At 40.4% G+C, this 26,964-nt stretch overlaps 1 protein-coding gene across 8 annotated transcripts; it reads left to right on the top strand.

Moving 5' to 3' along the window:
- Window positions 1-58: 58 nt before the first annotated feature.
- Window positions 59-26,945, top strand: CEP63 (centrosomal protein 63). Of its 8 annotated transcripts, none has more exons than XM_079977269.1 (15): window positions 59-144; window positions 2,819-2,875; window positions 4,857-5,031; window positions 6,721-6,816; window positions 10,071-10,196; window positions 13,675-13,788; window positions 15,963-16,196; window positions 16,453-16,598; window positions 18,480-18,599; window positions 19,053-19,167; window positions 20,024-20,221; window positions 21,796-21,861; window positions 23,900-24,105; window positions 24,362-24,644; window positions 26,451-26,945. In XM_079977269.1, the coding sequence occupies exons 2-15, from the start codon at window positions 2,844-2,846 to the stop codon at window positions 26,607-26,609; spliced, it is 2,070 nt and encodes a 689-aa protein (XP_079833395.1). In that variant the 5' UTR covers window positions 59-144; window positions 2,819-2,843; the 3' UTR covers window positions 26,610-26,945. The 8 variants fall into 8 exon arrangements, with proteins under 8 accessions (XP_079833395.1, XP_079833392.1, XP_079833394.1 ...); XM_079977266.1 differs by having other exon boundaries at window positions 4,854-5,031; XM_079977268.1 differs by lacking the exon at window positions 59-144 and adding an exon at window positions 281-412.
- Window positions 26,946-26,964: the final 19 nt, after the last annotated feature.

The raw sequence follows: 26,964 nt of genomic DNA, 5'->3' as shown, positions 1-26,964 counted from the left end.
GGCAGAGGAAGTGACATCGCAGGAAGCGGCTCCAGAAGCCGGAAACCCATAGAGATGGGGGAGAAAAAGAAGAGAGCGTCGCTAGTCTTACCCAAACAACGCGGGCGGGAGTCGCGAACCAGAGAGCGACTCCCAAGTTCTGAGGTAACCGGGGCGTGGGGGCGTGGCTGAGTGGCTCGCGCGGGAGAAGAGAAGCTCGACACTCTTGTTTCGCCGGCCATTATCCCTGGCGCGGCGTTGGTCGGGCGGGCTCATTTCTCTTTCGCCGGGTGACGGGAGATTGGCTAGGCGTCCCTTCTTTCTCCTCTCCTCACCCGGGCGCGCGACGTCTCCTTGGCCCTTGGCGCTTCGCGGGCAGCAGAACCGCCTCTCCCTCGCGGCGCTATCCTCGGTTATTACGCGCGCCTGTGAGGTAACTTCGTATCGTGTGCACGCGACCCACGCGCGAAACTGCCTCCTGGCTTCTGCTCTCCGCCGGCTGGGAGCGCGGAGCTCGGAGATTCGTCTCCAAGGTCGGCCCTTAGAAAGCAGCGCCTTATAAAAGCGGCCAGGGGGAAACAACAGCGCCCTTTTACTTCCATGCTGTGAAAAGCTCCCTCTCCTCCTCTTCCTCGAGGGACAGGAGCCACTGTCAGTCGGAGGCGGCAAATTCCAGCTCAATGGTGGCCAGAGGCCATTTGCTGCAAGCTACCCTTTTTTAACAGGGGGAAACGTTGGCGACCTTTTGCCTGCCCTGCTTGCAGCAATTCAGCCCGTGTTTTATAGCTTTTTGCAGCCCAGCTCTGTGTTGCACTTACTTATTCAGTTCACTCCCAAGCAGCTTGTGCTTCTGATTTTACAGATACTTGTTTTAGCAAAGCATTTCTTTGTTGTGCTTAACTCTGGATGGGTTTTTGAATTAACACTCTTTTGTTACCACCCGCCCCTTTCACCTGAGGCCTTTTAACTGCTTGCAGCTGTAAACCTTGCAGCTTAAAAGTTTTTATCGTATTGCACCCACATCAGTTATTTGTCGAAGGCAGTGTATCCCAAACTTGGGTCTCCAGCTGGTGTTGAGTTACAACTCCCATGATCCCTAGCTGTCCGGACCAGTGGTCAGGGATGATGGGGGTTATAGTCCAAAAACAGCTGGCAAACCCAAGTTTGGGGAAACGCTGGTCTAAGGCTTTTTATACCACCTTTTGCAGAAGTTTTTGGGATAGTCTTGCGATACAACCACCACCATGAAACGAGCAGTTAAAAGCAGCAGGAAAGCTAGGTTTGCTGAAAAGTGCAGTACTTTAAAATTTATTTAAAGCATGCATATTAGCCATATAGCATACATATGTAGACATACATGGCCTAATGGGAAAAGGATACTTAACAGCCCATTATTCAATATTTATACATTGCATGGGTGTGTTAAGCATCTCATTGAAACAAACCTGGATAACATAACATCTGAGGCGACATTTTTTCTTTTTTGTGTTACAATCAGGCTTAATTATTATTGCAATATAAAGTACTACTTAAGAGCTTCAAAAATAGAGACTTCAGCAACAGCCATATGTGTACATACCTAGAATTATGCCCAAATGAACAAAGTCAGACTGAATAAAAAAGAATAGGGGGGGGGTGACTTTGTAAGGAACAGCAAGATACGGTACTCAAGTTGAGTAGCACAAATCTACCGTATGTAGCTCAATAGCTATCTTGCATTTGTTTTAAAAAGATGCTGAGTTTCACAAGCAGTAATATGTTGCTTACATTTATAAATTTGCTTTTAAACATGTAGCTGTCACTCAGAAAACCTTGGAACAATACACATCTTTGTGAGAAACTTTACAAAACCTTTTATGTTTATAGCAGGGGTGGAGAATAAATTCTGTCTGGTGGCCCAGATGGGTGGGGGGCCTGCCCATCTGTCAGTCACCTGGCACAATCATTGCCTGTCAGCCTTATCCTGTTTCCCACCCTTCTCCACACATTAAATTCAAACAATTTGATGTGGAGAAGTATGCCTTGCCTCTCCAGGTGTTGAACCTTCGCCAGTGTTTACCAGTCTCTAGAAGTGGCTCAACTTTCTTATCTGAGTTCTTTGCATTTCCTTCATGTGTGCTCACAAGTTGACCTTTCCAGCTTAAGCTTTCTGGGGGGAAATATTAAATGAGTGAGTTTTATTTTTAAAAATAATGTAAGTATGTTTTTTGGTATATTTTTAATTGGGTTTTAGCCTACATTATTAAATCAGCCCTTGAGGCAGGCATACAGAGGATACACACATCAGAATCTTTCACCCTGGATCTTTTTTTCTCTAAAATGGCTTTCATCACTTTCAATAGTTCCACCAGAAGATAAACCCATTAGTACCTGGATGGCTAATATTTCGTAACTCTGTGTTTGATGCTCTAAAAGAGAGCAGGGCACAAATACAGCAAAAAAATTGCAAACAAGCTTTTTATGTAGAAAGGCCCATATAATTGGTACTTTTGGCTTTATATCAATGTAATCTGCAACAATGTAATCCCTTTGTTATCGGAAACAATCCACATACTTTACTAAAGCACTTGCAAAATCCAGATAGCAAGCGAGGCATAACTCTGATTTGTTATCTAGCAATTTATCTTTCATTTATAAGGTGCTTAAGGTGCTTGATATGTGGCCTACAAATTTATTGAAGTGACAACTATTCCCTGCATACTTAAAGTAAACTCTGTAAATCTTCACCTTTCCTTTCCTCAATTGTGAGACACATCTCACATTTTGCAGTCACCTAGAGACGGATTGGACATGGTGATGAATTACTGTAGCATAACCTTTATTTTGCTTACTTTTTTAGCTGCCCTAAAGGATGTGATTTCAGGATGGAGGCATTGCTAGAAAGAATACAGGGCAGGTATGTACTAGTTATTAATGGCTTTATTCAGATGCATACGTTACACAAATACATAGATTACACTGAACCTGGAAGATGGGTTTGCACATGTGCTTCACATGTCAGTTTCTTCTCAGTCCCAGATATGATAGTTACTTCCACAATAATTGCGCTCACAGCTCCTGTTTTGCTAGCATTATGTGAAAGAATTGTGCTCTTCTCTGGTGGGTATTACCATTTTGACAGAAAAATAGCAGCTACAGCTTCCAGAATGTGCTTATGAAGCTGCTCTTCCTGAAATCCTCTAGAACAAGGGGGCCCAACCAGTCAACCGCGATCAACAGGTCTACCCCTGGGTGATCGTGGTTGATCACAGGATCCTTACCACTCGCGTTGTTTAGAATCATGTCTCTGCCTCCCTCCCCCCTTGGTCTATCACTGTGTCACGTTTAGTAACAACTTTGGTCTGGCTCCCCCCCCCCCGCCTCCACTGGTAGATCACTGCCAGTTTTTCCCCCTGGGAGTAGATTGCATCTCCTGGGAGTTGGACATCCCTGCTCTAGAACATATTTTCCTCTTTGATCTTGTTGTTTTCATTAAAGGGACAGTGTATCTGAGTTTCTTCAGCTTTCTTACACAGAACTTGACACCCTAAGAATCTTGGCTTATTATTATTGAACAAGCATATTTTCCTTATGTGTCAGTTATGTCTTTGGAAGGGTCAGAAACTGCAAAAATGTAACCCATGTTTTCAGGAGATCAGGCTGTTGTCCAGCAATCCCTCACAAAGCATCGGTCCTATTTTTACCTTGCTTAATTATCATTCCCATTTACCCACAGCCACCTCAGTTGTCACTAAAATAACCCAAGTCTTTGATAGCCCAATTCTTAAAAACAGATGAAATTGTGCAAATGGATGTGCAGATCTCCATGATTTGCATTACATAACAAATGCATTTAATATTTTTACTGTAGAGTAGTTTACAGACCTTTAACATAAACCTTGACATTAATTAGCATATACTGGGAAATCTACTTGTAGTTAGGATGCAGTCTTCTGTAAAATGAAAGATGTAAACATAGACATATTTGAAACAAAAAAAGCAGACCTACAGTGAAACATGATTTAAAATACTCAGCCCTTTCATAATGTATCAACAGTGTGAAAAACAGTTGCCAAGTTCTAAATGTTGGTGCTGCTCCTTTTTTAAAAAAATGATATTTTGGGGTTTGGGGGATGGCTAGGAGGGGCTTGCATATTTGTGTGCGTGTGTCCAATGCTACAGCACTGTGGAGCTTCCTTTCTTGGCCAAGCTGTTATTGGCCTCATTAAGGAAAAAGCAACTTCTTACACCCTAAGGTAAAATCCCCAATTCTGAGCACCACTGTGGCTTATTCTCTAGTCTCCTGGCACAACAAAGTGAAGTTTTAAAACTACAAAGTTAGTGCCTCTATAGAAAAGCTGCCAAGTTGCAAAAATATTTGGACATTCTTGGGAAAATGAGGCATTTCAAACTCCACTTAACACTTCCTTGTTGTTGTGCTTAGGATTTGGGGTGGACCATAAGGTTACGTCGTCTAAGCATGATAAATTCAAATTAGCTGAAGCCCTTCTGGTCATTTTCAATTTTAAAAAATAATATAACCCCTGGTGTTATGCAGGCTACCCAGCTTTTATCCCTGTGAGTGTATTGTGGGCAATCATTGTATTCTCAAGTTACATTGCAGTGCCCCGTTACATGCTCTCTGTTAGTGCTTTTGGCTGGAGGAACCCATCCCTTAGCATAGCAATAAAAGGATCCAGAAGAGATGTCTTTGGAAGTATTACCATTGCCTGATTATTATGGTGTGTATGAGGGAGTGAGAGAAGCAAGGAGAGCTTTGCTTACCTGGTATCTCTTTACGGTATTTGCTCCATGATTAAAGCAACTGTGCATGGTTTACCATGGAAAAACAGCGTACAAATAAGGGATGGGGATAATTTATTTATTTTTAATAGAAGTTTCCAGACTTCATGTGAAGCAGAACTACAGGAGCTGATGAAGCAGATAGACATAATGGTGGCTCATAAGAAAGCTGAATGGGAAACTCAAACCCGGGCACTAGAATCCTGCTTGGATGTGCGAGAGCAGGAACTGTCCTCTCTCAGGAATGCATTGGATGAGAAATGTAAAGAGGTACTTTTATAGCTTTGGTGCTATGTGTACTTGTCTATGCTTTCCTTTCTGAAATTTCACTGTAGGGTGTTGCACTGCATAAAGTTGTACCCCCTCTCATCTTTCCTTTATCCTTTTATCTGTTTATGAATGCTGAATCAAAAATCCTGAAAGACTAGCATTACAACTTCAGCATAAAAAAGGAGTAAAATATTCCAATTCTAAAAAAATCTGGAGTAAATAAAATGTATTCACCTGGCTCCAAAGGTGATGTTGAGCTTGGCATCAGTAGAGCCTCATTGAGGGAGAGAATTCCATAATGATGCCATTATGGATGCCATCAGCCCAGGAAAGGCTATATCCATGGCCACTACCTATCTCACTTGTGGGCTGGGGCAGGCATAGGGAGACCTCACAGCAAGATCTTTGAGCTTAATGTTGAGGCACATTCATGTTGAAGAAGATAATCCTTCAGGCACTCTGATCCCAAGGTGCTTTGGGCTTTAAAAACTTTATATTGTGTTCAGAAACAGACTGATAGCCAGTGTTTTTCCAGAACTAATGATTAGCCTCAGTCAATATCTTTTCCACATAATTTTGTATGAACTAACATTTATTCAGCCTTCAATGACAATCTTAAGTACAACTCATTACACAAGTCTAAAAGAAGCTACCAGAGTGTGAATAACTATAGCCACATTACATGCACATGAAGCCCCGTATAGCACAGTGTAATAACACAATTGTGAGGCAGAGCAATATTTTACTGCATCACTTTCTTGAATGAAACTACTGAAGAACAGTAACCCAAATTCCCATTTGGGACAACTGAACCTGAAGGATACCACGCTTGATGTATCTAAAGCTGCTGAATATTCCAGGAGAGTTGGAAGGTTTGCCTTGTCCTTCTCCCAGGATAGGATCCAAGCCTTCTTATTTTGTTTAACATAATATATTATATTCCAGATATTGGTTTAAATTTTACTTTCCTTTTTAGAATGTCACATGGCATCTTGGGTTTATTCTGCAGTCGTTTCATTGTTACTGTGTATAGCTGGCACGGACAGTGTGCATTCTTTTTCCAGTTCCTTATTGTGGCAGGCTATTAATCTCACTTCTGAATAGGCTAATTATAGGCTTATTAAAATGTAATGAAAGCCTCCCTTTGGGAGCACAAACAATTTCTAGGAGCAGCACAAGCTTGTTCTGACACTATTTCCAAACCTCACACTGTGTCTATCTTGGCTCAAGAGAGAAAGTATAACCTGTGTTCCATTTTCCAATCAATGTTAATGTGGGCAGATGTGCTACCTCCTCAGTTTTGTAGATTGTTGCTGCTTTGGGAGGGAAATGGAGTCGTTTTTTTCCTGCTTTGCAGGTGTTCTTGCTCCTCTCTCCACCTTGGGAATTTAGAACGTGCCAGGGGCAAAAGAGACACTTGCTCTATCCCATTTCACTGATCAGCCAAATCAGTGGTCTTCGGTTTTCTTTGTTATACTTGGGTAGACTCAACCACTGATTTGTGGTTGAGAGATCATTGTAGCAAAGTTTGAGGAAAATAACGTGTAGAGAACCCTTCCTTAATTGTGCTGTACAGGATGATTTTCACAGTTTCTTCACTTTAGTGACTTTTTCCATTGTCCCATAAAAGTTGGAAAATAAAAGGAGAGGGTTTCTGCTGTTGGTCAAATGACATTTGTTGTCTTTCAGATTGAAAGGCTGTGTCAGCGACTAGAAGGGATGGAACAACTGAATCGTGATATGACTATGGAATATGAACAGCAGTTACGAAAAGTCCAGGAAGAGGTGAGCTTCCTCAAGTCCAGCTTTTATTTTATATTTTAGGTTACTATATGATATTGCCATGTCTATAATATTGTCATCATATATATATATATATATATATATATATATATATATATATATATAAATAAAATGATGCAGTTCACATGAAAGTGCAAAAACAAGAACCTGAATCATTCATATGTCAATTCTTCCTAAAACCTTTTAACATCCCCTTTTTAACTTGTGGAATTTGCAGTGATTGCTGTTTTGCCTATTTAATGGATGCAAACATTCAGCAGTTATGTTACTGCAATGGACATAAAAAGTGCAGTTTATTTTCTACATAATCACTGTGGGTTTTAACATGGATGTAAACATAAAAAGATTTTGCTTCACGAAATGTTTGCAGTCTTTCCCTCTATGGCGTACTTTTATTTCCAGGAATTTAGAGAAAGTTTAATTTAAAGTAAGTACTTGATTGTTTTTAGTTCAACGAAGTCAAGTGGTATTAATAAGAGAACAGTTCACATACAGCTGAGTATGTCCACTCATTATTGGGAAAATGTCGATGGCGTACATCAAGAGTTGGGGAACCTGGAGCTCTCTAGCTGTTGCTGGAGTCCAAATCCCATCATCCTTGACCATTGGCAATGCTGATGGGAATTGGAATAACATCTGGAGGGTCACTGTTTCCCTATCCACAGCATATGTGTACCTTGATTTGTTCCTTGTTTTACTCCATTGGGAGATCTCAAATAGCTTTACTTCTGCTCAACTATCTATAGAACACTCGTTAAGCCCAGCATTTTCAAATATTCAGTTCATTTATATCATGTAGACTTTTCACTTATATATATATATAAAATCTCATACCCTTCCATTCCTTTTCATAATCTGTGTTAGCCCTTTGGGTAGCTGACCCTTAAGAAAAACTACCTTATTAAATATCTTTAAGAGCTGAGTTTAATAATCTGTGTTAATTAACTCCAAAGCCTAGGCTCGTTTTGACATCTTTTCTTGCTAATAGATAAAAACATTTTGCCTCCTAAGCTCCACTTCTTTTAGCTGGTGGTAGTACAGTGGTTGCTCGGGTTGTGAACGTGATCCATGTGGGAGGCAGTTTGCAACCTGCAGCGCTGAGTCTGCGCACATGCAGGTTGCGATTCGGCATTTCTGCACATGCGCAAAGCATGATTTAGCGCATGTGTGAGCGCCGAAACTCAGAACTAACCCGTCGGGTACTTCCGGGTTTGGCACGGTGCGCAACTCAAAAACACGCAACCTGAAGTGACTGTATATCATTCTAATGGCTGTTGAGCTGCCTTTGCAAAGTCAGTTGGTAGCTTCAATATGGTTGGGTGGGTTGGGGGCAGCTCAGCTCAGAGTATTAAGTTCAAATCTTGCTTTCCCTGTGCTAATGGTTCCTTCAAGTCACAGATGTGTGGGGTGGACTGCTTATATTACAGCAGCTTCTCTGCGTATTATTCTCATGGGGAATTTGTGTCTGTTTTCTTCCTGGGGCCATGTCCTATATGTTTCCTTGCTGTGTTCAGTGAAGTTTACTTCAAGTAAGTGTGTATATGGTTGCAGCCAAAATCTGATTAAAAAAAAATATTCTGTAAGAAAATAAGGAACAAAGGGCTTGCTGTACTGCAGCTATTTCACTATAAGGAGTTGGGTGCTGTGACAGCTTTTCATGTTTGGCCTTCGCTTTTGTCCTCCTTTCTTCTTGCTTGTCAGCTGCTTGAAGTTAAATGCCATATGAGACTTGTAATGCATTAACCTTTTTCTCGAGAGTTGGTTCAAGTGCGGCCTACTGTAGGCCATAAATAAAATTAATTTTGTGCTGCTGCTTTAGCAATCTGAGGACATCTGTCTACATTTTTAGAAGTCTTTTCATTCCAGCATGAGTAATGGTGCTTGTTTAGGAGATTCCCCCATGGGGATAGTAAGGATTCTGCCAAGCAAGATTGAGGTGCAGTGGCAGATATTTGCAAAGGTTGGAAGCTGGACTGGCAGCAGTATGGGGGCAGTCAGGAAGGCTGAAGAGTGTTAGCAATTCAGTAAGTATAGCAGAAGGCAGTCTATGTGTATACTAGCACTAGAGTGTGTAGTGTCACAGTTTTTACTCTTAAGTGGTGCCCCCTTTTAAGGGTACTGGTACTGCTATCTGGAATATCCACATTTGAATTATAAAATTACTGTAATTTTAAGCCCTTGGTCCACAACTAAAAATGCCCCTCTCAATACATGCAGCATTACTAAGAGACCAACTTGACTGACTCTTAGTGCAGATCCAACTCATCAAACCTGAGCATCCACACCTGCCGCCTGCCATGAACCACTGTTGGCATTATTGGCAGCACCAGCAGCAGATATGCTCTGTGCTTATAATAATAATTTATTATTTTGCTAATTATGCTGTTCTAAATGTGCACCTTGTATTTGACTTCCTTTAATAATGTTTTCTTTTAATGTTTAAGATAATGTTGTTAACCTTGCGGCGTTAAATGTACATTCTGTAGTTTACCTCCTTCGTAATGCTTTATTTTGAAATCTTTAAGACAATATTTTAGTTTCCTGTTACTTATGTTGCTTTGAGTTTATACATTATATTTGACTTTCTTCAGTAATGTATTATTCTGGATTGTTTGATTTGGTGTTTTAATGTCAGTTGTAAACTGCTTTGAGATTTTTTTCTAAAAAATATAAATAGGTATGGAAATGAAAATAGTAGTAGTAGTAGTAGTAGTTTAATCTTTACTGCAAACTGTCTGTTCTCTTTACAGCATTTCCAGAGTTGTTCTAGATTGCCTTAAATCAAGATTCCTATTTTGAAATGTATAGTTTTTCTAAATAAGTATGCATGCCATGGATGCTATAACAGTTAAAACACTGATAGCTCATAGTTCCCTGCCAGTTCCCTCCCCGCTTCTTTACACTTGCTTCATCATATTTTCTGATCTATCATAACTTCAGTCTACTTTCTGTTCTCTCTTTTTCCCCTCCTTTATTTTCTGCTTTGCAGTCTTTTATTATTTTGCAAGTTGTTGGTTTGGAGGGAGGTAGAATAGGGATTTATTGGGAATATTTACTTTCGTGGGTTGTATTTTTATCCTTCCTCCATTTGTTGTAATAATGAAGTGTTCAAATAAAAAATAGAAAATCCATAATAAAAATGTATCCTACAAAGTTGCAATATTGCTTCAGAAAGCCTGTGTTCCTCTACTTCAGCAGTAATCACAGTGCTGTGAATTGCCTTCCTTTTCATACAGCTAGCTAGGCTGAAGAGAAGCTATGAGAAACTGCTGAAGAAACAACTGAAAGAAGCAAGGAAATTACCCTCCAGGAGCCAAGAGGAGGACCAATCTGAAGTAAGCATCCTGACTAAGAAGTTAGAGGTAAGTGGATAAAATGCAGTCCTGGTCCTGATTTCATAAATTCAGAGCTATGGAACTCAGTGGGGCTTACTTCTGTGTAGATATGAATTGGCTGGCCTTTAGTCTCTTTTCTCTAGTGCTTTCTGAGCAAATATGTTTTCAGCTGTTTTTTATATACATTTGCATGGTCTCTTTGGAATCTGATGTACAAGCACTGGCGAGTACAATATTCATCAGATTTCTGAGAATGTGTGGAAGAATAAGTGCTTTATTTTTGTTCAGTATGCTTTCCCCATCTGTGGTTAAAGAGCACAACTGTACATTATACAGAAGCAAGAAACCAGCCTGAACCATGACAGGTTTGATAAAAATCAGTGGTTTCCTTTGAACATATTACTTTTAAAATGATAATTTAAACACTGAATTTGGATTTATTTTAAAGTAAAAATCTGATTTAAAACAAAGCTGAAGACTCTTGGACTCAAGGAATTTGTTCCATGATTCTTTGGATTCTAGCTTTAGACTTGAAGCAAGCTATTTGCTTAGTGTCTTTGTATATGTACAGGGAGCTTCAAAAGTATGTGGATTAATTTTTCAATTATTCTCTTGCCCCTATAGAAATTTTAAAAAATGCATCTGGACTGCATAACCAAATGCATTTGATTATACACAGGTATATTTAATTGCAAATTAAATATTTAAGGTATTAAATTAGATACTTAATTATTTAAGTAAGTGGGTCCCAATTAACTGCAGACCTGTTTTTCAAAAGCCAAGTCATGGGCCCCCTACTTTTGAAAATTTCGATATCTCTATGGTAGTTTTTGTTATGTGAATGGTTCAATGGACCCCCTGGGTGGGTCTGTGAACCCCCAATTGCGAACCATTGATTTAAGGTATATTTAATTGTTTGAAAAGCAATATGGCCTAATTGCTCAATCAGTTAGTCACACTTTGGGTAGTGTATGTTGTGCCCCCTGATTAGCTATGCAGACCAGGACAGTGTGGAGCATCTTGGCTGGTCTCAGGCACTCTAACCTCCCTTTCTTGATTTGGACCTGAAAGGCCACATGGCAATGCATGGGGCAATGTCTGCTGTTAAGGCGGCTTGAGATTTCTCAGTTTTGTGGATCTTGAGCCAATATGAGAGAGTCTTAATACTGATCTTAAGCCAGCAGGTTCTTTGATCAATGAATATGTAATAAGTTGCAAAAATATTTAGAAACATTGTTTTATTTGCTAGCTTATTACTGTAATATTTAGCAGAGGTGTGTTTGTGTGAGTATATGAGAGAAACAGGCATCTTATGTTGCATTTTATCCTTTGTCTTGGAACTGAACTTTGCATATTTCCAGTATGTACAGGAATAAATATAGTTCTATTGTTGGGGTCCAAGAAACTTTGCAGGGGGTCTTTGTAATTTGCATTCATGACACATACTGGTACATAATGCTTGTGCATTCAATCTCTGTGTGTCTGCCTCCCCATTTCTCTGTATGCACGTGCTTTTTTCAGATAGCCACATTCCAGAACTAAACCCAGGCCACTGTGAGTTGAGCAGTGATAGAGTCAGAATGCTTCCTATGTCTCTCACTAGATACAGCCTTGAAAACATAAATGCTGCTTAGGGAGTTACCGGTAATTATTTTAATTAAAAAATATTAAATTGGCACAGTTACATATGTATACCATTGCCTTTATACATATGAAATCTCTGGTGTTCTGTATGAAAAGAGTGTGTCAGGATGAACCCTGAGGGCAATTAGGTAATCTCTGGTAATGGACAAGGAAAGTGCTTTTCCTGTTGTGGTTTTGAATGTGCAGGAATTAAATATACTTATGAAATCACAGAAAAATTGAGATTTCATCTGAGCTTGTACCAGGGGATTTATTGCTTAATGAGAGAATTGCAATTTCTTGCAGAGTAAGTTTGTCCATCCCTACTAATTATGTCAAAAGCAGTATTTAATGTACTCATGCTACACAGCCACATCCCACAGAGTGCTTACACAAGAACAAATAAATCATTCAGGGGATGTGTAGCATTTTTCCAGATAAAATATATTTTACCTGGAACATTTGGAAAACGTTATATATTTGCAGTAGCGTAATAACTTGGAGGACTGTTTGTGACACAGGATATGATAGAATCAGTATTTTTTTTTTAATGCTCATTATTTAGAAACCCCTTGAGAGATAATGATGTGTTCTGATAAACTTAGTTGAATGTGTAATGACAGATCATTCAAAGACATGGGGATGCCTTCTTCCTACTGTTGGCTGGAAGCATTTTGTAGGGTCTTGCTGTCACGATAAATTCAGTATTGTTTTTGAGATGCTGTATCTATCTTTTTTCTGGACCTATCATTATTGCCACAGTATACTCCATGCTTACAACCTATATGGTCTCTGTGGCAGACACTTTGAAAAACAAAACTCTTAAGAACTCTCAGATTTATAAAGGCATTTGTCCAACATCTATACAAGCAATAACTGGCATAAAAATATAATGGACTGGAAACCAAAATAAAACATCGTTCTTATGAATGGTTGTATTAGATTACAGTAAGACCCCAACATACACAGGGGTTACATTCTGGAGATCGTGTCTAAAGCCAAAATTGTATATACAGTGGTACCTCTGGTTACAAACTTAATTCGTTCCGCAGGTCCGTTCTTAAGCTGAAACGATTCTTATCCTGAGGCGCACTTTCGCTAATGGGGTGTCCCGCTGTGTGTGTGCCTCTGGCGCGCGATTTCAGTTTGCATCCTGGGGCAAAGTTCACAACCAGGAGCTGCTACTTCCAAATTAGCGGAGTTCGTAACCAGAAGCATTCGTAACCAGAGGTACCACTGCACTCAAAACACATTGGGTTCAGTGGCAGTTGGGATTTGCCAAAGTCTCCCCGCCCCCACCAGGTGCCCACCCCCTTTTTATTTGTTTGTTTATTACCAAGTACATAAGCTGAGGGGACGCGGGTGGCGCTGTGGGTAAAAGCCTCAGCGCCTAGGGCTTGCCGATCGAAAGGTTGGCGGTTCGAATCCCCGCAGCGGGGTGCGCTCCCGCTGCTCGGTCCCAGCGCCTGCCAGCCTAGCAGTTCGAAAGCACCCCCAGGTGCAAGTAGATAAATAGGGACCGCTTACTAGCGGGAAGGTAAACGGCATTTCCGTGTGCGGCTCTGGCTCGCCAGAGCAGCGATGTCACGCTGGCCACGTGACCCGGAAGTGTCTCCGGACAGCGCTGGCCCCCGGCCTCTTGAGTGAGATGGGCGCACAACCCCAGAGTCTGTCAAGACTGGCCCGTACGGGCAGGGGTACCTTTACCTTTTACCTTACATAAGCTGAATGTGTATAAGTTAAATGCATGTACATTGCAGGCTTACAGTACTTAATGAGGTTCTTGACTTGGATAAGGATAGGGGCAAGATAGAAGATACTGGATTTGGGATAGTGGGTATTTTTCAACCAGATCGATAGCGATTACCAATTGTCTTTACAGGAGTTCCGTCAGAAATCTCTAGATTGGGAGAAGCAGCGCTTGCACTACCAGCAGCACGTGGCATCACTGGAAGCACAGCGGAAGGCTTTTTCTGAGCAGTCTGATCTCATTCAGGTAGAGTTAACGGATGAGGAGTTTGCCTTGGAAAGGACTTACTGGCAGACTTCAGAGCCTTAGCACAATTCAGGTTACCAGTGAAATGACAATGAAACTCCTGATGGAATAACCTTGTCCTGTTCAATATGTAGACAAAGCCAGGAAATAATCTGAAAACTGTACGGTGGCTGGAAGGCAATTGCCTATCTTTGCTGTCAAGTGCCAGCTGGAGAAAGGCCATAAAATGATTCTGGTTGGGTAATTGCACAGTGTGAAAGAATTAAAATACGATGTTGTTCAAAACTGTATAGATGCCAGACAACATGCCACCAGGTGTATGCAACCTGTTTAAATAATGATTTTTTAAAATGGTGCATTTCCTATGTGGCAGGGTAACCAAGGTATTGTTAATGCATAGCTGTGCTGTTTGTGTCTCTTGAAGCAAGCGTGCAGAGCCTCTGCTGTTTCTGAAAAATTAATCTGTTCATTGAGTTAGTGCCGCTGTGGCTTAGTTTAACTGACCAGGTACCAGCTGTGAATAAACTTGGTCTGACACAAAACACTGGAGTTGCTGATAAGAAGCTCTTGCTGGGAGCTTTGCACTTAATGGACTCCACAGTTGCCACTGAGTGGAAGTTCTGCATGGCAGAAGTTGGCAGTGACAGGATTAAGGCTGACACTGATAGTGGCTTTGTGAAAGATGCTCACAGATGTGCTTGGACAAAGTGTAAGCCTTTTGAAGACAAATACCTTGCTGTAGCTGTGCTTGTGTTTTTGATGGCTTAGTCTATTGAAAGCAGATTTGTTTGGAGCCTTAGCTAGAAGGTCATATCAGTGACAGGGCAGCAAAAAAACAAAACAAAACCCAGGTAGTAGGATTTTGATTCTCAAAGCAGTCAAAGGGCAGTATTCGGTGAAATAGTTGCAGATGCACGCAAGGATTACCACCAGTGCAACAGGACTTCCCACTCTCTCTTGCCACCTGCGCCATTCCCACATCTGTTCTTGAGGGTTGAGGGAACTTCTAGAACAGATCTAGGGGATGCAGGAGGGAGGAAAGGGGAGAACATTCCATTGGTATAGGGGAAATCCTTGCACTGACAGAACGCTAGTCTATATTTAATATAACCCAAATAATTCTTAACTGCAGGTATGCAGTAGTCCTGTTGACATTGATTTGGGAATAAGTTATATTAAAATCTATGTGACATACACTTGAGGATTGCCTCCTTGGATGCTGATGATGTGAGTTTTCCACGGGGAAAAAATAAAAATTTATTCATAGGCCACCTTTATCTTCCAAGGAGCTCAATAACATGTTAATTGTACATGTTATATGAATATCAGAAAAGTTTTTCTGAAAGCCAAGAATAGTTGAGAACTGAAATACTTGATGAGAGAAAGTAATTAAAGTTCACTTAGAATGGTTTATTACATTCATAGAGATTCAGAGCTTTACTTGGAAATTATTTTGATAAGAATGCTTGTAAATATTTTAAGAAGTGAAACTCAATTACATACACTTCCCTTACATTATTTAGATTTTAAAGTGGAAAAATGAAGGCACTGAAAAGCATTTTGTTAGTTTTAGCATGCTTGAAAAGCTGTGTGCATAAATATTTTTAAGGGATTGTTGCCTAAAAAATAATTACAACTTACATATTTTATTTCGCTAGCTTTATATCCATTCCAGTTGAGCAATTTGATTTGTATTGTGAAACAATGCATTTCTAAATGCAGAAAAATACAATACTGGAAACTTCCACACCCTACATAAGTTGGTTGGATAACTTCAGTTAAAAACAGTGCATGCCTAGGTTGCTTTAAAAGTCTCAGTTAGAAAGCTTTCCTATGCAGTGGGGAAGCCATCCTGCATAAAAGGTTTCATGTATGTATATGCCTTAACTTGTATGTATGTCTTACGGGACACATTATGTCTGCAGATTCCAAACATATGTTTGTCTTTATTCCCTTTATCAGTTATAGTGACCATCTAATAAGTGTAAAAGTGCTATATTTCTTGGGAAACTTTTGTTGCAGTTGGAGAAGTTGGACATGTAAACCTCTTGCTGCTCTTTTCTTCCAGAAGTGGTGTCGTGATCACTGCCACAAGTGGACAAAAATAGAACCTAACCCATTTAATTTATGCCAGGAATGGGGAGCTTAACAGAACAGTGCTCTCTGTGTTACAGGCTCAACTGTCCAGCCGGAAGCAAATGTTTGAGTCTGTGGAGCTGGCGAGCCAATCTGAAATCCATCACTTAACTAGCAAGTTGGAAAGGGCCAATGACACTATCTGTGCCAATGAACTGGAAGTGGAAAGGCTGAATATGAAAGTGGATGATTTAACTTCTAGCAATCAGAAAATTTTGGAGGAACATCAAAGAGTACTAGATGAGCTGAATGTTTCCCGGAACTCACTGGAGGTCTGTGAGTGAATTGCTTGGAAGCAGGTTAATATACAGCTTGTAATGGTAGTGGGCTGGCAAGTCACTAATTAAATAGGCTTCCTCCCAGCTTTATCCTGAGCCTAATTGAGAAGCAATGTCTGACAGGGAAGGGATTGTTCCAAGTTGTCCTCCTCTTTGGGTATATGCACAAGCACAATAGCTTGCTTATTCTAAAATCTTAATCCCGTTTGTTGTATCTTTTCATCACTAATTTCCATCTTTTCCTCTGAAGGTTCTACATGAAGAAAAGATGGAACTTAGGGCCACTCTGCTCTCTCAGGAGGACTTCATTAACAACTTACAGATGCATAAAGAACAATTACAGAAGGAAGTGTCCAAACTAACTGAAACCTTGCAAAACAAAGAAGCTTTTGTAAGGTATGGTTCTTGGCATCAAAACATACCCAAATTATGCCCTTTGCCTGAAACCTAGATATTCCTAGATGTCTAGAAAAAGTCTGTAGCACATTTGTTTTTCCAACCCAACTGAAGATAGATAGTGATTAGTATTCAGCATTTGCTAAAAACGTTATTTAAAAAAAGGAAAAAGAGACAGGGTTATATCAGTCCACAGCATGATTTAAGGTGGATTTTCTAAATGTTTCTTGGAGAGAGAAAGAGAAAATAGATTTTATATTTTTAACTGACTGTCAATTAACTGTTGCCAGTTTGAGAGGCTTTCAGTGAGGCGCCAAAACATCCAATGGAAGTTACTATAATCTACCTCTCCCTTTTGAGAACTGCTTCAGTAGGTTAACAAACATACTTGCTAAATTTAATTGTTTGTTTTTGTAATAGTAGAATAATGCCTCTGGTTATTTATTCTCTACACCACCAATCCTACTTCTCTGAATTAAAAATTGCCACTGTAGTAAATTCATGCATTTTGAATTACATTTTGTGAGGGTACACGTTGGCTCCTTTTAGGATTTTGTACTACCGTCCAGTGAAATATGGGAAATTTCAGCCAAACCAAATGCATTTATTGAATGTCTTATTATTTGTTCCTTTTATTTCAAGGATCCACAAATTTTGACGGGCCTTGATAAGCAAGGACACTTGTGTTTGACATAGACCCCATCTCACGTTGGGGATGGGGTCTTGTCTCTTGGCAACATACTGAACTTGAGGTAATTGCAGAACATTCAAAGCCTAGCACAAATGTGAGAATTAGCCTTCTCCCCTTCTCAGATAGTATGGAAGAAGGCAAAGGCTTATCCCTGTTGCGTATCCTACTCACTAGGATGGAGTCAGTCACCAGATATTTGTCAGATCATCTCTGGCAAGCAGATATATGGACCTTTGCTTTATTGTATGACTTTAAAGTGTTTCAATTTCCCCCCCAAAAAACCTCTTGTTGGATGTTGGCTTTCATAGGTTGAGCACTTTTCTTGGGCAGAAGTTGTAAGGTGGTTGATAATACTAGAATTGAGTCATACTTTCCATCATCTTTCCTTACCGATTAACACCTGGAACACCATTTTAAACTGTAAGATCCTTGTGACTGATAGTTACGACCTACTGAGAGTCCCTAAATTACTGCTCCAAGCTTTAAAAAGGCAGTAGTAACTAATTGACCTGCTTTTCTTGTAACACTAAGCCAAACCATTGCTGAAAACAAATGTGTGGTTTCCTGGAAAAGAGTGTGGCTGCTTCATTTGTTCTTGAGTCCTCATGCAAGGTGAACCATGATTTGGGTTAGTGTATTGTCCAACCCAGGTTCTTGGTTTGTCTCTTTCAGACAAACCACAAGCTTTAACCAAGGTTTGTTCTTGAATTACAGCTTGTGGTTTGTTTTGAGGAGACAAACCATGAACCTTGATTTGGATGACACACTAAGCCAAACCATGGCCTATATCACAGCAGTAGCAGTAGCAGTACCAGTACCAGTGGGGAAGCAAAGTTGCCACAATCTCCCTTCTAGTTTAGTTTGGCTTAGCATTACATGTGAGCTCTGCCTGGCCAGAGCTTAAGGTGAGTAACATGCAAGGGCTGAGCTGTTCCCTTTTTCATTTGCAACGCCGATGGCGAACATGATTATTTCTTCCACGATTATTTCATTGACTGTTAAGTGCTTTTAATGCAGAGTTGAGGTACTACTTTCTATTTTAATCATATATTTAGCACTTTAGAAACAAGCATTGCAATATTCATCTGTGTTGTGGGTCTGTTTGCACATCTACTAGAACTGGTGTGTCTGATTTAATTTGGATGTCAGAAGGCTACAATCTTCAGGAACTCGCATGTCTTCCTGTACAGGTCGCTGGAAGAGTGCCTGCAGAGCAGTGAAGGAACCAATGGAATCTATCGTAGCAGGACAGAGTTGGACAACATACACTTGCAGCTGGATCATCCTGAAATTATTCATCTTGAGGGCAGGTAGATGATCATTGCAGAAATTTCTCCACCTTTACAAATGAGTTTAAATTTAGAAGATAAGTTCTGCATCTTTACTGTAGCAGAGGGCTCTAATGGTGGCTTAGAAATGTCTAAAATTTTAGTAATTTATTTAGGGTTATACGAATAGGACAGCCTTACTTGGAGATGGCTGACTGTAATTTAAGACATTTTTATCTCATACAAAAGTCTAAGAATCATATATGCTTGCTAGGTGACTAAAATTACAACTTCTCATCAACTGTTGAATTGTTGAGTAAGCAACAAGCTACCAAGGAAAAGTTTCTGTAACTTGGATGTTGCTCAGTGGGATTTGTGCATCATATAATTGCAAAATGGCTGCCGCTCTCCTTTCTGTAGCGACGTGCTACAATTTTACAAAGTCTTTACAAAGTCTTTTGTGTTTTGCTGTGCTTGTACCATTTTGGAATATAGTCTGGGTTCTGCAAATTCAAACCATGCCCCGCCGAGTGAATTGCTAACTGAGAAATACCAGGAGCTGCAGCTGACAGAAGAGCACCTCTGCCAGGCCAAGGCTGAGATAAAAAAGGTGAGGGCCTTTTGTGCAAATAAAAGATGTACAGTGATATATCATTTTAAAATAGGTTTGGGCACTGTAGGAATCGATGTTGTTACTGAAAGCCCCATTATACCTAGTAAGCACCCTTGTTTTTAATGGTTGCTTCTGAGTTTTGTCTATGTATTAGATGTCATCTGTGTATTAAGTTAAGAATTTTCTCTGATGTGGCTTGATGTTCATTTTAGGGATTTTTTAGTCCATAGATTGGAACAAACTATGCAACAATCAACTTCTTCAGTTTCTGTGTCTTAAGTCCTTCCCACAATTTTGTTTAATAGCTCAGCCTGGTCCAATGGCTAGGTCAGTGAGTATTTCATGTAGAATGGAAAGCATTTTTTTTTAGTGTTCAGTTGTGTTCAGCATTAGTTTTTGAAATGGTGCTTACAATTTTACTATTGGCACCTATCACCTTTTTTATGACAAAAAGTGGGTCCTTTACTCTTCTGACCTTGCATTTTGGTAATATTTTTTTTTTTAATTGTCTTATTTGCACTTTTGTGTGCAGTAGAAGCTCAGGAACAGTCAGGGGGCATTGTTATAATGTGAATAATTCAGTTTGCCCGTCCACTTGTGGGTAATTTGCTAGTTTATCATTAATCCCCCGATTCAATGAAATACAACTGCCCTAAGAATGCAGAATATCATTGTATACAGGCAGAACTATTACACTGTGCATTAGTACTGAATGAATTATGAAACAGTGCTGCTTACTAGGATTCAGTAGTGAGCAACTGGAGGACGTTGTGCTTCCAGAGAGCTTTGTATGCTGAGATTTCTGATAATCAGTGAAATGTTAACTGCAAATATCATATATGTTTCTGTCTAGCTGAAGGAGCAGCTATTGCACAAAGAACGTAGTCACAACAGTGAGTTAGAAGGAATGAAGCAGGAGGTTGCTCAGCTAACACGGGAGCTTCACCAGCGCGACATCACAATTGCCTCATCAAATAGTTGTACTTTAAACTTGGAGCAGCAACTAAAAATGGAGATTGAAAAAGCAGAACGGAAGGCAGTGGAGCACAGGGTAAATAGGCTGTTATCCCTCAAAATGTTTTGATGTATAGCAATTAGAGCAGGGGGTTGCCAACCTTTATGGAGCAGTGGGCACATCTTGCATTTTGAAAGAGTGCTGTGGGCACCAGTCACCACATGCCTGCCATGGGAGAGGTGGCATAGCACAAAATTTGTGCAGTCATGGTGAAGCTTTTTCTATAATTGTATTTCCATGCTGGAAAAGGCTAAGCCTTTTCCACACAGCTGTTAAAGGCACAAAAAGTCTGGTTTTCCCCAATGCCAACCCCAACCCTTAGCCTAAAGTGCCCCATTAAACACACATATACCATTGTACTATAAGTTGACTATGCAGTGAATTCTTAATTAGTCCCTGGTTTTTAGCTTCTCTGCAGGTAGGAGACGTGCCTAAGCCTCCTTCATAAAGTTTTCACATTTGCATTTGGCAGAGGAGTAGGGATTATTTAATATTAGAAAAAGTAATAATTTCTAGGGCATACCTAATCCCAGATGAACTCACTGCAGGAAAGAAGTAGCTTGGTGTGGCGTTTGTACAGAGCCCCCAGTCGTTTCACGGACTATTGACCTGTACACCACTACTTTATTCTTCCGCTGCCACCAATTTTGTGGAAAAAACCCAGGGTTCCCCGGTGAAGTATTGAGTCTCAGGTAGAGTTAACAATGATGATTAAAGTTTATTTCAAACAAGTTTTAAAATATATTTGAAAAGCTGCCAGTCTATTCCCTCACAGTCATGTCCCTGTCTCTAACTCACTCTGACTCCTCTATCTCCCCCCCCCCAAAGAACCAACCGAACTAACTGTCAAAACCTGTGGGCTGAGCCTCAAAATCAGGTAGGCTCCGCCCCCAGGCTTTCTTATTGGTAAACCTATTAACCCTCTCTCTTCCCCAGTACAAACGTATCCCCAAAGAATGGGCGAACGCCACACTTGGTTACTAGGGAAAAATAAAAGGCAAACTATGGAAAGTCTGAGGTCTCAAAAATAACACAGAAGCAGAGAGGCCACTAAAGGAGAGGAGGAACATCTGCTCTTTGGGACCCCAGGGATATCTGTTGCCTGGTGTCCAAACAACTCATTTATGAACTACAGCTCTCATGTATTCATTGGCAAAAATCACTACCAGCTGGGAGTAGCCAGGCTGGTAATTTCACAGAAATTGCATAGAAAGCTGCCTGTACATTTTGATTTATAACTTTCTAGGATGGCTAGAAACATATTTTTAAGAAACGAAATTTCAGAGTCTTGGGGCCCTGCCTGTCGGTTACTGATGAAGAAGGCTTTTTGCAGGAATGATGGCACTCATGGATGCCTGGTTGGTGAGCCTTGCATTAGAGGAAACCATATGTTGTAGGATGACACTTCTTTGGTTGCATGTATGTTCCAGACCCTTTAGCTGTATTGGCACCACATTTTCAGAGTTAGCTATGAGGGCTAGAAACTTGCTAAGATTAAGGTTGCAATTCTCAGATTTGCACAAGTTTATGGGCTATATGGTTCCTCCATGTGAAATATACTAACAGGGGAAAATGGTAACTTCTCCCCATCCCCCACCCTGTCACTTCAGGCTGTTTTGTCGCAGTTGGAATCTCTTAAGCAAGACAATCACCAGCTCTCAGAAATTCTTCAGAAGGTAAGTGTCTGGTGTGATGTATTGAAGTGTTGTGCACTTGTAGCCTCTCTAGAAAACACGTGTGTGTGTTGCGCAGGCAAGTGCATCTTTCATATATTTATACAAAGCTTTGAAAGGTGATTTGATATTTTTATACTGAAGCTTGCAGGTTAAGTCACAGTCGGGTTTAAGTGAAATTGGTGAGATTTACTTCTGACTAAACATCCTAAGACAGGAGTGCCTGGCGTGCTCTGGTCCATGGGGTCACGAAGAGTCGGACACGACTAAACGACTAAACAACAACAACAAAACATCCTAAGCGTTAGGATAGAAAGATGGACAGATTGAACTATGTATATTTTATTTTCTGGGCCCACTAGGTGTCAGTGCAATGTTAGTGAAGGAGAGTATAAAATGAAACATTGCAATAAAAGTTGGCATTCAAAGCCTGCTCACACAATGTTTTGATTGAACCCCTACACATAGTTATAGTAATTTGAAGCCCATCCACATTGTCACAGAAAAATTGTGCTGTCTCTTCTCAGTAATAAGAACACTGTTGCAGATGATTTCCCCTGATGAATGTTGCTGAACTGGTGGAACTTGTTTTCTGCACATGGCTGCAGCAGACAGAATTGTCTCATATTGGTAATTAAAGTGGGCATATCAGAGGGTGGTGTCTTCTTGTGCCCCTCCCCACCCCACCCCATAATTTAAGCTCTCTGGAGAGAACAAGCATTTGAGAACAAAACATTGAAAATTGAATACTAGTGAAGATTTGTCTAGGGCATTTAATTTTAGTAGGTATTAAGAAGAATACAATTTGGTTTGTGTTTATAATCAAGTGAGATAATTTGGTTGTTCAGACATTGCACGAACACACACACACACACACACACACAGTCTCTTCTGTACCTTGTGAGGCAACGTGTGAGCCTTGGGCTTCCTTCCATCTCTTTTCCCACTTCTGTCATTATGGGGAGAAGTGAACCAAATTGATCCTGTGTTAGTGTGAACATGGGATCTCCCTAGACTTTGGAAAATCTCCTTGTTCATGTGTTCATTTTTAGAACAGATAGGGTGAACAGGGCAGCAGATCATGAGTCCAATAGCCCTCCACATAGAGGGGTGGGAGTTATGTCCCTACAGCCTCCGGGGGGGGGGGTTCTGAGTTTGATTTTGTTCTTCAGTTTACAAATGTACTCATATTTTGAAATGAAATTAATCTAGATCACATGTTATAAAATGTGTTTCAATGTTTTGATGTGACGAGAAACAAATGGTACAGGTTTGATAATGTTCTGCGTCTCCTTGAAAATACAGAAGGAAATTTCACTTGAAAATCTTGAAGGACATCTCAGCATTTGCAGATATGTTGCAGCTCTTGCAAGCTGATTAGAATAGGGAAGTGAAGGAGATGGGGTAGAGGCTCACTGAGTTAAATAATCTTACTAAGGGAAATTACTGAGCTAAAAACTTTATATTTTAAAAATGGATATGTTTGCTCAGTGTTGCTCAGCTGACATCAGTTATGCTCTGATCTGTGTGTGCATGCGTGGTTGGATTTCTTGGTAATAGGATCTTGGACTTGTGACTCTAGAGGGGTCAGTCCCAGCTGGTTATTTCAGCTTTTCTCTACAGTTGGCAAATACACTAATCACACAGCGCTTTCAAATGAATGGAGTGTCAGGAGATTTTTTGTATATCCAGGTACAAGCAGGCAGTCCCATTGGCTTTGGTGTTAGTGGTGAGCTATGCAGCTGGAACACATTTAATGTGACTGACATTTAAGTGAGCACAAATTGGTCTTGAAGTTCACACCCAATTGAGATGAATGAGGGAAGCTTGTACCTACGTAGGTTTGATTAGTTCGGTCTTTCTAGATGTAGACTCATTCAGACAGCTGGTGATTGATTTACACTCTGAAGGGATTTTTTCCTAGTAGAAGACTTGGAAAATTTACTTCTTAAATTTGCAATACAAAATCAAACTTTCTAGGGAAAGCTGGGCTGGTGAACAAACACAGCAGCGCTGACTAAAGCATTTCTGTCACCTTAAGGGAAAAAGTGCCCCCCTGGCAGAATTCCAGGAAAGTTATACCAAAGCCCTAAATAAGGTGGAGTCTGAAAACCAGCGATTATTGAAAGAACTAGCAGAAACTAAAGCCAGCCTGGAAGCCTCATCCCGCAGGTCTCAGGGCAGATATGAGAATATCATGCAGCAGATGCAGCAGCAGATGACTGAGATAAAGAATGTGGAAAGCAGGTAAGAGCTGTGTGTTCAACAAGTTTTTCTCTTCTGATGAATTGTTTACAATGGCTGAAATCCTAGTATAGCTTGACGACTATGGAGTTCTGCAGAAAATCATTCTGCTGTTACACCTTGAGGTCTCTGTGCACTGCATGTGTTTTCCACCTGGAATTGAAAAAAGTTAGTTTGTTCCTAAGCGTTCTTGCATAATATTTGCAGCTGAGAAGAGCTGGTCTGTATTGAGTGAACTTTTTTTTAAATCCATGTTTAGGAGACTGCAAGAGCTGCAGTGTAAGCATGAAGAAGAAATGAGAGAACTTCAGGTTAAATTTGACAAGACTGTTCAGCACTATGAAGAAGAAATTCAAAAAGTGCAGCATTTGTCAACCAGAAGAGTTTTTAGTACAGGTGATGGACTGTCACCCCAGATCAGCAGGAGCAACTCTGTTGAATCCTTGTCCTGTGATCCCCTGCTGAGATCAGATTCCTTGCAACATGGAAACAGTGAATTTACTTACATGTTAGGCAAGAATGAGAAAGAACTTCTATCTTTGGTAAGCATGAAACGAAGTGTCACACCAAGTTATATGCAGAATCTGCGAGGGTTGAGTGTGATGCCTAATGTAAAACCACTACCACAAATGTTTGATGTGTGTGTTACTCAGACTAGACAAATCTTATTTGAAAACGTCTTCCAAATGCCATAAAACCTCTGTTCAAATGAAGACTGCAAGGATTCTGTTAGTAGGACACCAGGTGGCAGCAGCTTGTTAACAAGAGGCATAGAAAGGGGTGTCCCAAATTCAATTGAATTGTTCCTTGTCTCCGAGCAGACCAAAGCAGATTCCACTGCACCTCTTCAGTTGACTTGCTGCTTATCAAAACCTGGGCTGAAGATTGGATGAAAACATGGGCGAACAGGGAGGGCTTATTCATAGGTCCTACTTCTCCATCATTTCTTCCCAATTCCCTGTGCTTTCTTTGCTAGTGGTTTGCATGCATGCACATGGCATGGTGAGATTGGCCAACGCTGCGCTAGCAGTGAGTTCGTTGCTGGCATGCTGCAATCCCTTCTATGGATAAGCAGCTCTTTATCATGCCTACCTCTCTCCTAGGAAAGCTGTAAACAACACTCACACCAATACATTCAAAGTACTGCAAATCCACAGTCACAGCTTCCCCTAAAGAATTCTGGGAGCTGGGTTCCTTTACAGGTTTTCAGAGTGGTTCCTTTACAGGTTTTCAGAGTGGTTTAACAATCAACCCCCTTTCACAGGGAACTCTGGAAATTGTAGGTCTGTGAAGGGACTAGAGGTTTCCTAACAACTCTCACTACCCTTAACAAACTACATCTCCCAGAATTATGGGGGACGTCATGTCTGTTTATAATGTCTTGAATGTGTGCTGTGATTGTGGCCTTAGACATTATAATGGTAGCTTTTGCAATGGAGAACCATGTGGAAGTGGACACACTGAAGTGGATGGAATAGGATTTGGTGCCTGCAGTGTCTAGTACTAAGAAAACTGAAACATTGATATTAAGTTGTTCCTATAATATGAGCTATTGATACACTCATGTGCAATGTCGGTCTTTAGTACAGTAGCTCCCGAAAAGGCAGGATATGTCCTCTTACACTTATACAGTTTCTATTGGTTGTGCATTTAGGGTTTAACTCAACTAAGGACTTCTGCTTGTGTAACAAGGCTTCCCCACCTGCAATGACCCCAAAATTGCCTTGAGGGCACATGGGAGAAACCCCAGAACATGCGGAGGGAGGAGAGGTGGGGTTCATTCTGCCTGACAAGCTGAAATACTTGTGCAGACAGAACGATTAGAAGTGTGTGACATTGAATTCCACCCTATAATTTTATTTTTGAAAGATGTGACTCCTTGACCATAGCTTCCTGAGGTATATTGAGAATCTTGAGGGGAGCATGAAAGGCTTACAGTTCAATCCTAACCTTGTTTAATCAGAAGTCAGCCCCATTTCTGTGACTTGAAATCCTAAAAATATTTCAATTAACTTCAGTGTTTTAAAGGCAAATAATGTACAACTTCATCACACCTAATTTAAGCTCAATAGATGAAAACTTAGGTGTATGTGTGCTTAAAAGCATACTATATTGAAATAATTGAGATTTAATCTCCAAGTTAACATGTTCGGATGATGGTGTAAGCCAAATACTATATAATCCAACATTTTCACATTTTTCAGGGTTAAATATATACCAACAGTGCTGAGATGATGCTTTGCTTAGGGGATTTCTGTCCATAGATGCAGTTAAATAGTAAAATGTAGCAATAGGCCAGAAATAATCTTCTGGTTGAGTCCTGTTCAACATATATGTTTTATTTTTAGAGCCCGTTGCCTACAACAAACATTGGTGCGATTGCTGTCAAGTTCTTGGAGGAGGAAGAAGAAAGATCTCAACATATCTTAGAACGCTTAGATGCACATATTGAGGAGTTGAAAAAGGAGAGTGAAATAACAATACAGCAGTTCAAACACCAAAAGTGACATTGCTTCAAGACCCCGAGGATTGGAAAGCTGGCTTAATATAAGATGCATCAAGAAGGGGACCATGAGAGCCTTCAGTAGCTAGAAACGGGCTTCTCTTCTTTTTCCTGGTTTTAGTGGTGGTGAAACCAAGGAAATGAAGTTTGTAGCAAAGCATTTTGTCTGGGGGCAGTAATTGCACTACTTTCTAGATGCCTTATTTAGTCCTGCTGTGCAAGAGTGTGCAGTGACTTTCAGGAGGGAATGATGTAGTGCTTTTTTTGTAAAAGAAAATAAATCTATTTTATATTTATATATCCATGTGAATGAATAAAATGACAACTAACCCATCTTCTTTTTCTTATATCGTTACAAC

This window comes from Podarcis cretensis (assembly GCF_951804945.1).
Source record: "Podarcis cretensis genome assembly, chromosome: 5".
Lineage (NCBI taxonomy): Eukaryota > Metazoa > Chordata > Lepidosauria > Squamata > Lacertidae > Podarcis > Podarcis cretensis.
Note: the sequence above shows the minus strand (reverse complement) of the source record. Positions and strands in the feature narration are given on the sequence as shown.

What these genes read in the sequence shown, in the direction of transcription:
- CEP63 (XM_079977266.1), top strand. Translation starts at nt 2,844, where the DNA reads ATGGAGGCATTGCTAGAAAGAATACAGGGCAG. An exon ending in TGGATGAGAAATGTAAAGAG is followed by an intron (nt 5,032 to 6,720) that starts GTACTTTTATAG and finishes GTTGTCTTTCAG; the next exon opens with ATTGAAAGGCTGTGTCAGCG. An exon ending in ATTATTCATCTTGAGGGCAG is followed by an intron (nt 18,600 to 19,052) that starts GTAGATGATCAT and finishes TTTGGAATATAG; the next exon opens with TCTGGGTTCTGCAAATTCAA.